The sequence below is a fragment of the Eimeria necatrix genome, genomic scaffold (genome assembly GCF_000499385.1).
Source record: "Eimeria necatrix Houghton genomic scaffold, Enh_scaff241, whole genome shotgun sequence".
NCBI classification, from domain to species: domain Eukaryota; phylum Apicomplexa; class Conoidasida; order Eucoccidiorida; family Eimeriidae; genus Eimeria; species Eimeria necatrix.
In genome coordinates this window covers 15,506-30,505 of record NW_013655203.1, presented here as the reverse complement: position 1 = coordinate 30,505, position 15,000 = coordinate 15,506, and the positions used below count along the sequence as shown (strand labels likewise).

The following is a 15,000-nucleotide window of genomic DNA, read 5'->3' as shown; positions in this document are numbered from 1 at the left end:
CTGCCGCAGCGGGTGCAGCAGAAGCTGCTGAGCAAGTAGGCGTCTCTTGCTGCGCGCTGCTCGCCCTGCTGCAGCAGCCAGTGGTGGATGCGCTGCAGCAGCTGCAGCAGCAGCAGCAGCTGCTGCCCCTGCAGCAGCCGCTGCGGCACGCGGCCCTCTGGCAGCAAATAAGCACACCAGTCTAAAGCCAAAGACTGCAGCGCAGCAGCAAGACGGTAAAGACACAGAGGCAGCCGAGTGCAGGGGTTGCACTCCAGCTGCACTGCAGCAACGCAGCGAAAGTAAATGTCTCCCTCATCTGCTGCTGCTGCTGCTGCTGCTGCTGTTGCTGCTGTGGCTCCAGCCTCCGCTGCGGCCGCCGCTCCAGCTGCTGCTGCTGCTGCTGCTGCTGCTGCTGGGGCTGCTTTTGTTTTCTGGGCCGCAGCTCCCGCTGCTGCTGGAGCGCGCCCGCAGAGCCAGCTCCAGTCTGCTGCAGCTGCCTGCTGCTGCTGCTGCTGCTGCATGCTGCCTGCGTGGCACCCAGCAGCAAAGAAAAAGAGGGAGTCCAGTGCATTTGACGTCAGCCTGAGCTCCTTGAGCTGCGACTGCTGCTGCAGCAGCTGCTCTCCATTGGGCTGCTGCTGCTGCTGCTGCTGCTGCTGCTGCTGCTGCTGGTGAGGAGGACAAATGTGCTCGATGAAGTTTGAAGTGGCTGACAGCAGCTGCAGGCGGGGCAGCCGCCAGATGCAGGGAGGCAGCAGCAGCAAACGGTTGCCGTCTAGCAGCAGCTGCTGCAGCTGCTGCAGCAAATGCAGGTGAGAAGGAATCGCCTCTAAGTTGTTGTTGCGCAGGTCCAGCTGCTGCAGCTGCTGCAGGCAGCAGAAGAAGGAGGGCTGCACCACACACACGGGCAGCAAAGCCTGTGTCACAGAGCAGCAGCAGCAGCAGCAGCTGCTGCAGCTACTGCTTGCAGTTTGCTGCTGCAGTTGCTGCAGCTACTGCTTGCAGTTTGCTGCTGCTGTGGCGAATCCGCCGCTGCTGCTGCAGCTCACCTCGACCGCAGGATGCAGCGGCAGTGCTTCTGGCTGGCCGTTTGCTTCGCAGGAACAGCAGCAACTCGCAGCCCCGCTGTTGCTGCTGCTGCTGCTGCTGCTGCTGCTTGTGCAGGGCGCAGTGCAGCAGCAGCAACGGGTCTCGCTGCTGCTGCAGCCGCCTTCCCTGAAGCAGCAGCAAGCAGCAGGAGGCTCCTGCGGCAGCAAAAACCTCAAGCCACATTGAGAAATGCGCAGAGAAATCAAAGGCTTATAAGCAGCAGGAATCTGCTGCACTGTAGCTGCGCTGCAGCAAACCAGGCCTTGCTGCTGCACTGCAACAAGGCTTCCGCCTCCGCCCTCGCCTGTGGCGCTGCTGCTGCTGCTGCTGCTGCTGCTGCTGCTGCTGGGCTTGCTCGGGGCTGCGCTCTCAAAGAGAGAGTTCAACGTTGGACTGTGCAGCATGCCGCCAGAAGCTGACTTCTTTGAAGGCTCGTTGCTGCTGCTGCTGCTGCTGCTGCTGCTGCTGCCGTTGTAGTGCAGCAGCAGCTTCACACGCAAGCGTTCGGTGCAGTTGCTGCAGCCATTTAGAGGGCACACAGGAGCAGGTATACAGACGCCCATCCTACGCAGCGGCGGCAACTGCTGCTGCTGCTGCTGCTGCTGCTGCTGCTGCTGCTGCTGCTTTTCTGGTGGTGCCGCTTTGCTGCTGCTGCTGCTGCTGCTGGGGTCCACCGATGGGCGTTTGCCATCCTCTGTGAAAGGGCGCCAGGAACCTAAGTATTTAAACCTCCTTGCTGCAGCAGATTTGGGTTTGCTGCTGCTGGCAAGCTGCTGCTGCTGCTGCTGCTGCTGCTGCTGCCCAGCGTTGCTGGTGGCTGCGGCCAAGCCACTGCTGCCTGCAGCCACCGCTGTCTCCCGCTGCACTTCTTGTTGCTGTTGTTGTTGCTGCTGCTGCTGCTGCTCTTGTTGCTTCTGCTTCTGCTGCTGCAACTGGTTTTGCAGTGCGAGGTCTTCAAAGCCAAGAACACGGGCGACGAGGGGTAAGGTGGTCTCCTTTGCTGCTGCTGCTGCTGCTGCTGCTGCTGCTGTTGCTGCAACATCGGCTGCTGCAGCTGCTGCCACTGATAGTGCTGGGGAAGCCCCATTTGTTGAAAGTGCTGCTGCTTCCGGCGGAGCAGGAAGCAGCAGCAGCGGGACAGCAGAGGCAGCGCCGCTGCCCCCATCGGCTGCTGCTGCTGCTGCTGCCGCATCTGCTGCTGCAGCGTCTGCTGCCGCTGCAGCATCTGCTGCTGCAGCATCTGCTGCTGCAGCATCTGCTGCTGCAGCATCTGCTGCTGCTGCTGCGGGCGCTGCTGACGAAGGCACAGAAGCATTCTCAGGCGCAGCAGCTGGTGGACAGGTTAGTGGACTGTCCATTTTTCTGCATTGGTCCTGCTGCTGCTGCTGCTGCTACTGCTGCTGCTGCTGCTGCTGCTGCTGCCTGTGTTGCCCTTTCTGCTTCTACTAAAGCCACGCTGGCGTTTATGGGGCAGCTAAGCCATGTGTGTGGGCAACGCCCAGCCCAGCAGCTGCTGCTGGGCTTGGTGCTGCAGCAGTTCCTGCTGCTGCAGCAGTACCAGCTGCTGCAGGAGTTCCTGCCGCTGCAGCTGGAGCTACAAGGGCTGCTGCCCACAAAAACACATGAATGTAGATTGTCTTGAGGCTTGAGTGCGCCTGCCCGTGCTGCTGTCGCTGTTGCTGCTGCTGTTGCTGTTGCTGCTGCTGCTGCTGCCGCTGATGCCTTGCCAGTCATCAGGTCGGCTGCAGCGGCAGAGCTCACGCAGCTAACGAGACTCAATCTCAGCTGGCGTTTCGTTGTTACTGCTCTTGCTGTTGCTGCTGCAGGAGCAGCAGCTGCTGCTGTTGCTGCTGCAGCTCCTGGATCCGCGGCGCCCCCCTGCTTGCAGCAGCCGCTGCAGAGAAGAGAGGCTCGGCTTCCCTGCTGTCCTTCTGCCCCTCGTAATTAAAATCTATTTCTGTTATTTATTTCAATATTTTGTTGGAGAAGCCTCAGCTTTAGAGGCGGCGGCCGCGGCTGCTGCGGCTGCTGCTGCTGTCGGCTGCGCCTGGATGGCGGCTGGACCCAGTGGGCACGTGATGCTGCTGCTGCTGCTGCTGCTGCTGCAGCTCTTGCCGCTGCAATTGGATACAGTCTTCGGCTGTGTTGGAAATATATATGTTTATTTTGCTGCTGTCGCTGCCATTGAGAAGGGCCTTCTATCTCTGCGTCATCCGCTTCTGCTGTTGCCGCTGCTGCTGCTGCTGCTGCACGTGTCTCGATGGCTGCTTGCGCGGCAGCAGCTGCAGCAGTGTTACTAGCAGCTCTATTTGCTGTTTTAATATGTTGCGTCTTCACAGCAAATTCAGGCGAGTGCCGAGCCAAGCAGAAGCCTGTTGCTGCTGCTGCTGCTGCCTCCGCTGCCGCCACAGCTGCTGCTGCCTACTGGGGCTTCTCAGCTGCTGTTGCTGCAGCGAAGCCGGCAGCCCCCAGTTTGCTGCTGCTTGTCCAGCCCCTCCCTTTCTGTCTTCTTTCCCCTGCAGCCCCCAGGCTTCATCTTCTGCCCAGAAGGCTTATGCAGCACCAGCTAACAACGAGCAGCAGCAGCAGCAGCAGCAGCAGCAGCAGCAGCAGCAGCAGCAGCAGCAGCAGCTGTAGCAACAGCAGCACACTATAGTGCACGAACCTGACACTACGTAGTGGGCAGCTACTTCTCCGGCGTGTTTAGTTTTACTTGCTGCTCTTTGTGCTTGCTGCTGCTGCTGTATGTACACCTGAAAGCGCCTATTTGTGCTGCTTCTGTCTTTTCAATATTTTTTTTAGTTAATTTATTTTTGTGGTCCTTTGCGTATTAGTTGCTAGTTGAGTTTTCTTGCTGCAGGCAGCAGCAGCAAAAAGAGGATGCTGCAGTAGCAGCAGCAGCACCTTTAAAGCGTCGCGGCTGCAGTGTGCCGCTGCCGCTACAGCAGCAGCGCGTTGCTGCAGCAGCAGCAGCGCGTTGCTGCAGCAGCAGCAGCGCGTTGCTGCAGCAGCAGCAGCAGCAGCAAACTGCAGAGCCCATAGAGCAACTCTCCGTGTGCAGCCAGCCCGGCGCGCCGCTGCAGCTGCTGCTGCTCCTGGGGCCGCAGCGGCAGCCCCTGAAGAGGGCAGCTACATTTGCTGCTGCTGCTGCTGCAGCAGCAAATAGAGGACATAAAGCTTTTGGGCTGCTGCAGCAGCGCCCCCACTCCCAGAGCTGGGGTGTATGTACAGCCAAGAGGGTGACACAAGTTTGCTGCTGCTGCACTTTCCCTGACTAAAAAGAAGCAAATAAAAAGCGGCAGCTTTGCTGCTGCAGCAGCCCACGCTCTTTGGGGGCTGGCTGCGTGCAGCAGCAGCTGCTGCTGCAGTGCAGCAGCGAGCCCAGCAGCAGCAGCTGCCCCAGCTCGCGCTGCAGCACGCAGCAAACCCAGCAGCAGCTGCCTTTCGAGCCCGCGCTGCTGCTGCGTGCAGCAGCAAGCCCAGCAGCAGCAGCTGCTGCTGCTGCTGCCCCAAAAGCGCCGCAGAGCCGCTGCGGGGCCCCCGAGGCCCCCAGGGGCCCCCAGGGGGGCCCCCAGGGGCCCCCATGGGGGCCCCCGGGCCTTCCAAGTCATACAAAATGAAGCAGCATTTGCAGAATCTATAAAACAACACAAGTGCAGCAAATTGATAACATAAATATTGCATAAATACATTTATTTTGCATGCATTCTGCATTTCCAGATTTGCTGGAGAGAGAAAACCCTTAAGGTTTTCTCTGGGGCCCTGTGGGGCTTGGGGCCCTTCAGCAGCAGCAGCAGCAGCAGCAGCAAGTGCTGCGCGCGTCGCAGCAGCAGCTGAAGAGGGCCCGGCCCGCCTGCTGCTGCAGACGGACGCGACGCGTGCGCTGCAGCAGCTGCTGCTGTTGCTGCTGCTGCTGTTGCTGCTGCTGCTGCCAGCCAAAAGCCCCGACGAAGGGGGAGGAAAGATCAGAGCCAAAAAGAGTGACACTGCTGCTGCAGCAGCTAGCAGCAGCTACGTAGCAGCAGCAGCTACTTAGCAGCAGCTGCCAGCAACTAGCAGCAGCTACATAGCAGCAAGCAGCAGCAGCAAGTTGGCGGGCAGCGCGGCGAAGCAGCAGAGGGGTCTCAATCTTGACAGGCTGCGGCTCTCCTGCCTAAGCTGCTGCCTCTGCTGCTGCTGCTGCTGCTGCTGCTGTGGTGCTATCGGGTGCCTCTGCTGCTGTTGTGGCTGCGGCTGCCGCCTCAGGCGCTGGTGTGGCTGCTGCTGCTGCTGCTGCTGCTGGCAGCAGGTTTGGCGCAGCAGCAGCTGGGCCTGTCAGTGCCTCGCTTTCTGCCGCACCTGCTGCTGGAGGCCTCTGTGCTGCTGCTGCTGCTGCTACTTCTTCTGCTACTGCTGCTGGCGCTGCTGCTGCTGCTGCTGCTGCAGCGGGCCACCGCCTGGCAGGTTGCTGGGCGCTGCGTCTGGTTTGCTGCTGCTCGTCCCTGCATCTGCGCGTGCTGTTGGAGTGTCGGTTTTGCTGCTTGCGCTGCTGCTGCTGCTGCTGCTGCTGCTGCTGCTGGCGCTGCTGCAGCTGGAAGAAAGTGAGCACCAAGGACTGCCACTTCGCCCCCAAACTTCCATTTCTTTCTTGAGAAGTTCCGCAGCAAATAAAGTGCGAAGAAATGGGCACAGCAGCAGCAGGCCGCTGCTTCCAGACTTGGCGCTGCTGCCGCTGCCGCTGCCGCTGCCGCTGCTGCCGCTGCTGCTGCTGCTGCTGCTGCTCCTGCTCCCGCTCCCGCTCCTGCTCCCGCTCCCGCTCCCGCTCCTGCTGCTGCTGCTGCTGCTGCTGCTGCTGCTGCTGCTGCTGCTGCTGCTGCTGCACGAAGGGCCCCACAGTGGCCATGAGGGGCAAAGCCTTGGTGACTCGCTGCATGGTGGCTTGGGAGCAAACATAGCCCAAGTGAGTCCCGAGTGTACGTACACCTAAATGGCGGAAGAGGGAAAGCGCCTCTTCGCCTTCGGCGCTGAGGCAGGGGGCCACGACAGTGTGCAGTTTGGGCAGTGCCCACTTCAGCAGCGCCTTGCTGCTGCTGCTGCTGCTGCTGCTGCTGCTGCTGCTGCTGCTGCTGCTGCTGGGGGGAGGGGGGGCCCCCATCTTCGCCAGCGCGGCTTCTGCGTAGGCCAGCAAGTCGCCGCAGTGCAGCGACTGCCCAGCCACGAGTTCCAGCTTCCGCAGCGGGCTTGCTTCTCGCAGCCGGCTGGCTTCTGCTGCTGCTGCTGCTGCTGCTGCTGCTGCTGCTGCTGCGGCGGGGGGCTGCGGCGGCGACGGCGCAGCGGCTGCGTGCGGGGACGCCCCGCAGGCCTCCAGCGCTGCTGCTGCTGCCGCTGCTGCTGCGCAGCCCCGAGCTGCTGCAGGCGCGCAGCAGCAGCAGCTGCAGCCACCAGCAGCAGGCAGCAAACCGCCAGGGGGGATTATCCCGAAGCCCGTGGGGGGCATCCAGCAGTTGTGCTGCAGGTAGCGGCGCTGCTGCGGGCTGAAGTGCTGCTGCTGCTGCTGCCGCAGCAGCGGCAGCGGCCGCGCTGCCTCCTGCCGCAGCAGCTGCTGCTGCTGCATGCCTCCCCGCAGCAGGTGGAAGAAGTGCTGCTGCTGATGGTGCTGCAGCGCGAAGCAGCCCTTGTGGGGGCACACCCCCGCCCCCTCGCAGAGCGACGCTGCGGGGCCCCCCGAGGAAGTCGCTGCTGCTGCTGCTGCTGCTGCTGCCGAAGCAGCAGCAGCACTTGCTGCAGCAGAGCCGTGGGCGCGCAGCAGCCGCTCGTCCTTGAAGGCATGAAATAAACGCCCGTCAAATATGAGCTGCTGCAGCTGCGGGAAAAGGCCCTCCAGCAGCAGCCCCCACACGCGGGGCCCGTCGCCGGTCTCCGGACGAAGCTGCAGCAAACAGCAGCAGCAGCAGCAGCAGCAGCAGCAGCAGCAGCAATTGCACTTAGGTACCTACAACGCAGACTGCGCCCGATGCAAAGTGGAAAGTGGAAAAGATACGGAAAACTCCGAGAATACAGCAGCACGTGCAGCTACAAACTCATGCTGCTGCTGCTGCTGCTGCTGCTAATGAAGCGAGCAGCAACAGCTGCTGCTGCTGCTGCTACTTTATTATTTGCTGCAGGTGTTGCAGCTGCTACTGGGGCGATTGCTGCTGCTGCATCTACCACCACATCTGCTGCAACGTCTGCTACTACTAGTGCTGCTGCTGCTGCTGCTGCTGCTGGAGCGATTGCTGCTGCTGCATCTACCACCACAGCTGCTGCAACTTCTGCTACTACTACTGCTGCTGCTGCTGCTGCTGCTGCTGCGGGTGTTTGTGCTTACGACGAGGGTTTTGAGTCTGGGAAAGGCGAAGCCCCTGTAGAGAAAGGCTGAAGAGCCTCCGTATTCTTCGATGTTTGAAATGGTTTGCTCTTGTGGCTGCTGCTGCTGCTGCTGCTGCTGCGGGGCGGGCTGCTGCCTCCAGCTCAAGCAGCCGGAGCTGCTGCTGCTGCTGGCGGCGCCGTTGCGGCTGCTGCTGCTGCTGCTGCTGGCTGCTGCAGTGCGCTTGACCCGCAGCAAGAAGCAGGAGCGGCAGGAGCAGCCAATGCGGCTGACCTGCAGAGTCTTCAGAGAAGCAGCAGCAGCAAGAAAGCGGCCAATGCGCAGCCTGCAGCCCCAAGTGCTGAGGTGCTGCAGCAGCGGCAGCTGCGCCTTTGCGCACAGCAAAGTCTCCAGCAAGCTGCTGTGGCAGGTGAGAGACACAAGAGAGGGGAAGCAAAGTCCTTTGGGGCCCCAGAAGGAGAAGTCTGCTGCTGCTGCCGCCTTCAGCCCCCGCTGCTGCTGCAGCTGCTGCTGCTGCTGCTGCTGCTGCTGCTCCTGGGGCTGGTCGCGCGAGGACGAGGTTCCTGCTGCTGCTGCTGTTTCCGCCGCTGCTGCTGGGTCTGCTGCTGCTGCGTCGGGCGCGTCGCCCGGAGCTGCAGCAGCAGCAGCAGCAGCAGCGGGGGGCTGCTGCTGCGGAGGCTTTGCTGCAGCAAAGAGGGCGCGGGCGTGGTGCAGCGGCAAATGGCTGCTGCTGTGCATTTGGGCCAAAGTTGTCTTCGCGAAATTCGACAAGTTTTTCGGAGCATGAGTGGCATGGACTTCGAGAGTCTTAAGTGCTGCTGCTCCACTTTCGGCCAAGAAAGCAGCAAAAGAGAGCCACAGGATTTTGCTGCGCTGCGCGCGCAGCAGCAGCTGCTGCAGCTGCGGCGCGCAGACGCTCAGCAGCAGCAGCGGGCTGCTGACGTCCAGCTGGCGCAGCAGCGGCAGCTGCACGCGCGGCGGGGGCCCCCCGGCCGCAGCAGCAGCAGCAGCAGCAGCAGCGCCGCCTGCTGCTGCTGCTGCTGCTGCTGCGGGCGAAGGGTAGACGCCCGCAGCGGCTGGGGCGCCCGGGGGCGGCGGCGGCAGCCAGGGGCGGTGGTGCAGCAGCAAGCCGCCGCCGCTGCTGCTGCCGAGGCTGCTGCTGCTGCTGCTGCTGCTGCTGCCGGGAGCCGGCGGCTGCGGCAGCAGCGAGTGGTCCAGCCAGCTGCATGCAGACACCCGGTAGTGCAGCAGCTTCAGCGGCGGCTGCGAAGCAGCTAAGAACAGCAGCAAGTCCCGGTAAGGTGTACATACAGTGGGCCAGCCGCGGGGCCCCAGGGGGGCCCCCTCCCAGTGTACCCTCAGGTCCAGCCGCAGCTCTTGGAGCTGGGGGGCCCTCAAGGATCTGAGGAAGTTTGCATGCGCTGCTCGGACATACTTGAGTTGCGAAAAGGTGACGCGGGGGCACGCTGCTGCTGCTGCTGCTGCTGCTGCTGCTGCTGCTGCGGCGGGCGCGGCGCCCGCTGCTGCTGCGCGCTCCTCCTGCCGCTGCGACAGCCACGCGGACAGCCGCTGCTCCTCGGCCGCCGTCAGCGGCTGCACGCGGGGCCCTGCTGCTGCTGCTGCTGCTGCTGCGGGTGCTGTTGCTGCTGTTGCTGCTGCTGCTGCTGCCGGCAGCTGCAGCTGCTTCGGCCCCGCAGCTGCGCTGCTGCACTCCTGCTGCAGCGGCAGCAGCCTTGCTGCTGCTCGGCGGTCCGCCAGCGTCAGGTGCGACAGGTAGGGCGCGCTGCGCAGCAGCAGCAGCCCCAGAGACTCCAGCAGCAAATAGTCAATGTCTCCCTTTTGCTGCTGCAGCAGCAGCCGCGAAGTGTGCGGCACTGCTGACAGCAGCCACTCACACACGGCGCTGCAGCTGCTGCGGCTCAAGCCAAACACGGGGCCGTCCAGCAGCAGCCCGCCTTCAGTGCCTTGCGCGCGCAGGTCTGCTGCTTCTGCTGCAGAGAGTCCAATTGCTGCTGCTGCTGCTGCTGCTGCTGCTGCTCCTGCTGCTGCTGTTCGTGCTGCTCCAAGACCCGCTGCTGGGAACCCAGCCCCGGGGACCGGGAAACGAGACGCAGGCAGCAGCGCACAGCCGCCGCCAACTGCGCCCGACAATCGGGGGCCTGCTGCTGCTGCTGCTGCTGCTGCTGCTGCTGCTGCTGCTGCTGCTGCTGGCAGCACGGGTGCTGCTGTCAGCAGCGCCGGAGCTATTCCGCAGAGCGGCGGCGCCGCGGCGGCAGCAGCAGCTGCTGCTGCGTTGGTGTGGTAGCTGCTGCTTGCGGCATTGCGGAAGTAGAACTGCTGGAGCTGCTGCTGCTGCTGCTGCTGCTGCAGCTGCTGCTGCTGCTGCAGCTGCTGCTGCTGCTGCTGCTGCTGGCGCCGGGCCACGTAAGAAAGCCTCAGCGGCAAAAGAAAAGTAAACTCTCTGCTGCTGATTGTCTTTGCCCACTCAACACAAACTGACTTAAGCCGCTCCGTCTCGCTGCTGCTGCTGTCTCCTGCAGCAATTGCCAGCACCTGCGCCAGCAGGTGGGGGGGGACTTTCGCTATGGGGCAGGGTGCTGCGCTGCGGCGGTCATTTGCTGCTGCTGCTGCTGCTGCTGCTGCTGCTGCTGCTGTGCCTCTTGCTGCTCCTGCTGCTGCTGCTCCTCGTCCTGCCGGGCCTGTGCGTCCAACGAGATTCTCGCAGGCCGCTGTTGCACACGGAGTGGCCGGCGGAGGCCGCGACCCTGCTGCTGCTGCTGCTGCTGCTGCTGCCGCTGCTCCTGCTGCTGCTGTTGCTGCTGCAGAGGAGCCTCGCGATTCCTCCGTCCCAGGCTGCGGCCGACGCCGCCGCATCACTGAAAGCTGCAGCTGCAACTGCAGCTGCTAGAAGGGGCCGTGCTGCTGCTGCAGCGACGCTGCTGCAGTTGCTGCGTCAAGGGAGCTGCTGCTGTTCGCAACGAGCTGCTGCTGCCGCAAGCAGAAATGCGCAGCCACAGATGCTGCTGCGCCCGTGGCTGCTGCTGCTGCTGCGCGCTTAAAGCCTTTGCAGCAGCAGCTGCAGCTAAAGAAAGGTGTTTGGGGAGCCTTCAGCAGCAGCTACCTCCAACTCAGTAGGTGTGGCTAGCCGTGCTGCTGCTGCTGCTGCTGGCACTGCTGCTGCTGCTGCTACGCTGCTGCTGTTGCAGCTGCCGGAAGCAGCTCGCCAGCACCCAGCGTTTGGCCACCCCTCTAAAAATGGTTAAGACCTGGAGAAGCCAAAAAAGAAATAAATGAAGGACGGGTCACTTGAGGTCACCGGCACGCGGCAGTCGGCGGTGTGGACACAAAGTGTACGTACACCTGCAGTGTGCCGCGACAAAACTGTTGTTGTTGTCAAGCATTTACACTTGTAAAAAGAGGCGAGCGAGCTGCACCATCTGCTGCTGCTGCTGCTGCTGCTACTGCAGCAACAGGGCAGCCGACCAGCCGCAGCAGCACGGACCTGCAGCAAACCAAAAGCAGCAGCAGCAGCGCCAGCTGTGCCTTTTCTGCTGCAGTACAAACAGAACAGTATACACAAAGAATAAAACCAACGCAAAATTCAACTTTTCGCCCAAACTTTTCCCCTCTTTGTGGCGCTGCTGCTGCTGCTGCTGCTGCTGCTGCTGCTGCTGCTGCTCGCGCAGCAGTGAGCACTGCCGCCAAGGTCACATGTTCCTCGTCGCTGCTGCGGGGCTCGCTGACTGTCATATCACCAGATTTTAAGCTCAATTAAAAATTAAAAAGTGTTTTAAAACAACTTTTTATCAATTTGCAGCAGCTGCAGCAGCAGCAGCAGCAGCAACAGCAACGAGCGCCGCAGTTAACTATTGTCGCTCGCCACTCCAGCCAGCGCTCTAGCGAGTTCATGTTTTTGCACAACTTCTCATTTATTTGATTATTATTTATTCTTTTTTATATAACAGTTCTTTTATTTCTTGAACAATACCTGACTGGCAGCAGCTGGCCGCAGGCCAGTGCCCCTCCTTGTGTAGCGGTTTGCCTTAGAACCCTACCTCTGCATGCTGCCTGCAGCGCGTAGAAGTGTTTTTTCTTTTTATATTTAAATATTTATTAAAATATATTTTAAATTTATCACAAGTCCCACCAAAGACGAGCTAGGGGGGCCCTCTTCTCGTGAAGGGCCTCCTATACAACATAATAAACAAGCAGTAAGTATTACAGCAAAAGCCGCTGCAGCAGCAGCAGCAGCAGCAGCAGCAGCAGCAGCAGCAGCCGCATCTGCAGCAGAGATGAGAGCCGCAGCTGCAGCAGCAGCCACAACCGCTGCTGCAGCAGTGCCTCTGCTGCCTCTACTCCTACGCAGAGAGGCCCAGAGGCAGCTAGCAGCAAAAAGGCCAACTCTTTTCTTTAATTAAAAGCCATTAAAGAAGATCTGCTGAGTCAAAATCATACTAAGCCCTTTCTCGTGGCAGTGATTGTTCAAACCCTAAACCCTAAACCCTAAACCCTAAATTTGTGACGGAGCCAGGTTACTGGCCCAGTGTTTAGGGCTAGGGTTTAGGGTTTAGGTTTAGGCAGCTGCGAGCAAAAACACCTCTTGAGGGTTTAGGGTTTAGGCCTGCTGCTGCTGCAGCCTCAGGCAGCAAGCAAGCCACCCGGCCGCTGTAGCTAGCTGCTGCTACACATAACCCTCAATGCAGAAGAAATGAAGCAGCAGCAGCAGCAGCAGCAGCAACAGCAGAAGCAGCAGCAGCAGCAGCAACAGCAGAAGCAGCAGCAGCAATAGTTCTCCCTGCGCCAATGGCTGGCTGCGACTTGCTGCGAAGCGACAGCAGCAGCAGCAACTGCAGCAGTAGCAGCAACTGCTTATATGTTAATATACATACATATACATATATGTATATAAACGTATATATATACACACATTTGTATGTATATACATATATATATTATATGTGATATGCATGTCTACATGCATATAATATATATATATATATATATATGTATATATATATGTATACATATATATATATGTATATATATACATATATATACATATATATATATATATATATTATATATATATATATTGTTGATATTCACTAAGTATATTTGAATTGTTGTTTTGGAAACGAGTTTTCCACTTCAAAGCTCTTAACCCCCAAATAGCATTTAATGGACACAAGAGCTGCAGCAAAGGGCTCTTCAAAGAGTTAAAAGAAACACTTTTGTAAGTAAATTGAAATGTTGAAAGAAATATATTTAAAAGAAATATATTTGCAAATAAACTGAATAAAAGTCATTAACAGAAACTGTGGATTTGCTCCACGCTGGACATACACCTGGAGCTCCACTGAGGCTTTTGGCCTGAAGACACTTCAGACATTTTCAGCAAATAAAACTGTCTTCGAATTGGGCTTTTCAAAAGGGGATTTTAACTTTAAATTGGATTTTTAAATTTGATTTTAAAATTGGATTTTTGGCTAAGACTTTTCAGCTATTAGAGTGCCTCTGAAGTGGGCTTCTCAAAAAGGACTTGAACTCTAAATGGCCTTTTTGGCGAAGAGGAGTCTATTTCAGGCTAAGACACTCTGCTGCGTTGAGTTGGGGAAAACAACAAAAGGAAAAGTGGGCCTCTTCTGTGCCCGAGGCCGCTGGAGAAGCGCCAGTCCGCGGGGTGTACGTACAGCTGGCGGCGCCGCTGCGGTGTACGTACACCCCAGCAGTTGGTGCGCATGCAGCTTCGCCGCCGGCGAGTTCGGCGCGCACTGGAGTTTCAAAGAGAATTAAAAGTACTTTTCAAGTCTAATTAATTCAATCAGATGCTTCAGATCGCGGACAGACGAGCTCCAGCGGGCTGTCGGTACACCTGGCGGCGCCCGCAGACCGGCTGGTTCGCTGGGGTGTACGTACACCCCAGCTGCATGCATGCACGCTGCAGCACCCTCGGGAATTCTTAAACGGCGCATTTCTTTTTTAGTTTTTCCACATTGTTTGCTGCCGTTCTCATACAACTACGCGTCTGTGCAGCGGCCTCGTGAAATGAAAAATGAATCATAAATGAGGCTCTTCTATTCCCGTTTGCTTCTCGAGCTGTCCATACACCCCAACCCACGCACTACCTGGCCCCACAACCCTCTCAAGCAAACGCATGCAGCAGCGCCGGCGAGCAGCAAAAGAACACAAATAATAAAATGCAGATTTGCATCTCTAGAACAAACAACACCGCAGTGTACGTACACCTAAGAACACTCTCGCCACAAACACACGCACGAACAAACCGAAGGAAGTGGGCCGTCTCGCTGCAGCAGCTGCAGCAGCAGCAGCAGCTGCTGCAGCAGCTGCTGCAGCAACGCACGCAGCAACTGCACCGACCACCAACGCTGCTGCTGCTGCAGCACCCGCTGCTGCTGCAGCAGCTGCTGCTGCTCCACCCGCACCTCCGCAGCAGCCACCTCGAACCAACACCTCCGCACCAGCACCGCAGCACCACCACAGCCCCAGCCAGCTGCAGCAGCAGCAGCAGCAGCTGCTGCTGCTGCTGCTGCTGCTGCACCCCCTGAGGAGTCCTCATCTCCTTAACTTATCTTTAATTCGGTGCCAAGAAAATGTGCGCCGGAGGCCTCCAGCCCTCGGCGTGCCCTCAGCACTTGTTAAGCTGCTGCCCTGCAGCAACAGCAACAGCAGCAGCAGCAGCAGCAGCAGCAGCGACTGTACGGCGCTGCGCCGTCGTGCGCAGCCACGGGAGGCGGCCCGCCGTCCACTGACGCAGCAGCAGCAGCAGCAGCAGCGGCAGCAGCAGCAGCAGCAGCAGCAGCAGCTGAAGTACACTAGAGCCCGTTGTTGATGCGTCTATGGGCGCCTCCTCCGCCAGCGCAGCACTTCCGTTCTTCTCCGCCCCGCCTAAAGCCTTAGACTGCAGCAAACACCCCAAACCCTAAACCCTAAACCCTAAACCCTAAACCCTAGACTCTACACCCTCGGCCCCAGACCCTGGGCACCGCGTGCTCTCACTAAACCCTAAACCCTAGAGCAACTGAGTCTCTCTGCCGTGGCAGAAAACCCCTCCCCAGCACCCCGCTCCCCAAACCCCAAACCCTAAACCCTAAACCCTAAACCCTAAACCCCAAACCCTAAACCCTTGCTTCGTATCCGCTGCGGACCTGCGCAGCGGCCTTGTGGTTTTTCTGGGCTCTGGCTTTGCCGGTCGCGTCTGCGCCGGCGCCTCCGCCGCTGCTGCTGCTGCTGCTGCTGTGCTGCTGCTGCTGCTGCTGCTGCTGCTCAGCCTCCTCTGCTGCTTCTTCCTGCGGCTGCCGGAAGTGCAGCGAGCCAGACCGCCGCAGCGCGAAAGTCCCCAAGTGTTCGGGGACTTCGAAGCACTCGCCGATGTGCAGCCTGCTGGAGGCGATCTTCACGTTGCCCTGCGCCCCACAGCAGCAGCAGCAGCAGCAGCAGCAGCAGCAGCGGAGGCGGTGGGTGGGCGCTGGTTTGCGGCTGCGGCGAGCCGCCCGCGGCTCCGCCTCAAGCCCGCTGGGGCCTTCGAGCCAGCGGCAAGGAACAGCAGCAGCAGCAGCAGCAGG

At 59.6% G+C, this 15,000-nt stretch overlaps 4 protein-coding genes across 4 annotated transcripts in view; all 4 read right to left on the bottom strand.

Moving 5' to 3' along the window:
• The window catches only part of ENH_00033160 (leucine rich repeat containing protein / ankyrin repeat containing protein, putative), a gene marked incomplete at both ends in the record, with an annotated part of 12,849 nt that extends 10,420 nt beyond the window's left edge, over nucleotides 1-2,429 (bottom strand). Inside the window, 3 exons of the mRNA XM_013584994.1 lie at nucleotides 1-872; nucleotides 979-1,197; nucleotides 1,329-2,429. The exon at nucleotides 1-872 is cut by the window's left edge and continues 100 nt beyond it. Of these exons, the coding sequence (XP_013440448.1) occupies nucleotides 1-872; nucleotides 979-1,197; nucleotides 1,329-2,429 (2,192 nt within the window). The remainder of the gene's footprint in view (nucleotides 873-978; nucleotides 1,198-1,328) is intronic.
• Nucleotides 2,430-5,224: 2,795 nt separating this feature from the next.
• Nucleotides 5,225-10,291, bottom strand: ENH_00033150 (hypothetical protein, conserved; the record flags this gene model as incomplete). The annotated part of the gene is made up of 3 exons (XM_013584993.1): nucleotides 5,225-5,965; nucleotides 7,418-8,365; nucleotides 8,774-10,291. 3 exons carry the CDS (start codon nucleotides 10,289-10,291, stop codon nucleotides 5,225-5,227), a joined length of 3,207 nt encoding a protein of 1,068 aa, XP_013440447.1.
• Nucleotides 10,292-10,810: 519 nt separating this feature from the next.
• ENH_00033140 (hypothetical protein) lies at nucleotides 10,811-11,167 on the bottom strand (the record flags this gene model as incomplete). The annotated part of the gene is made up of 2 exons (XM_013584992.1): nucleotides 10,811-10,919; nucleotides 11,037-11,167. The coding sequence occupies 2 exons, from the start codon at nucleotides 11,165-11,167 to the stop codon at nucleotides 10,811-10,813; spliced, it is 240 nt and encodes a 79-aa protein (XP_013440446.1).
• A 2,896-nt stretch (nucleotides 11,168-14,063) lies between these two features.
• ENH_00033130 (hypothetical protein, conserved) overlaps nucleotides 14,064-15,000 on the bottom strand; it is a gene marked incomplete at both ends in the record, with an annotated part of 2,519 nt that continues 1,582 nt past the window's right edge. Inside the window, 3 exons of the mRNA XM_013584991.1 lie at nucleotides 14,064-14,086; nucleotides 14,252-14,336; nucleotides 14,584-14,841. Coding sequence (XP_013440445.1) covers nucleotides 14,064-14,086; nucleotides 14,252-14,336; nucleotides 14,584-14,841 — 366 coding nt within the window. The remainder of the gene's footprint in view (nucleotides 14,087-14,251; nucleotides 14,337-14,583; nucleotides 14,842-15,000) is intronic.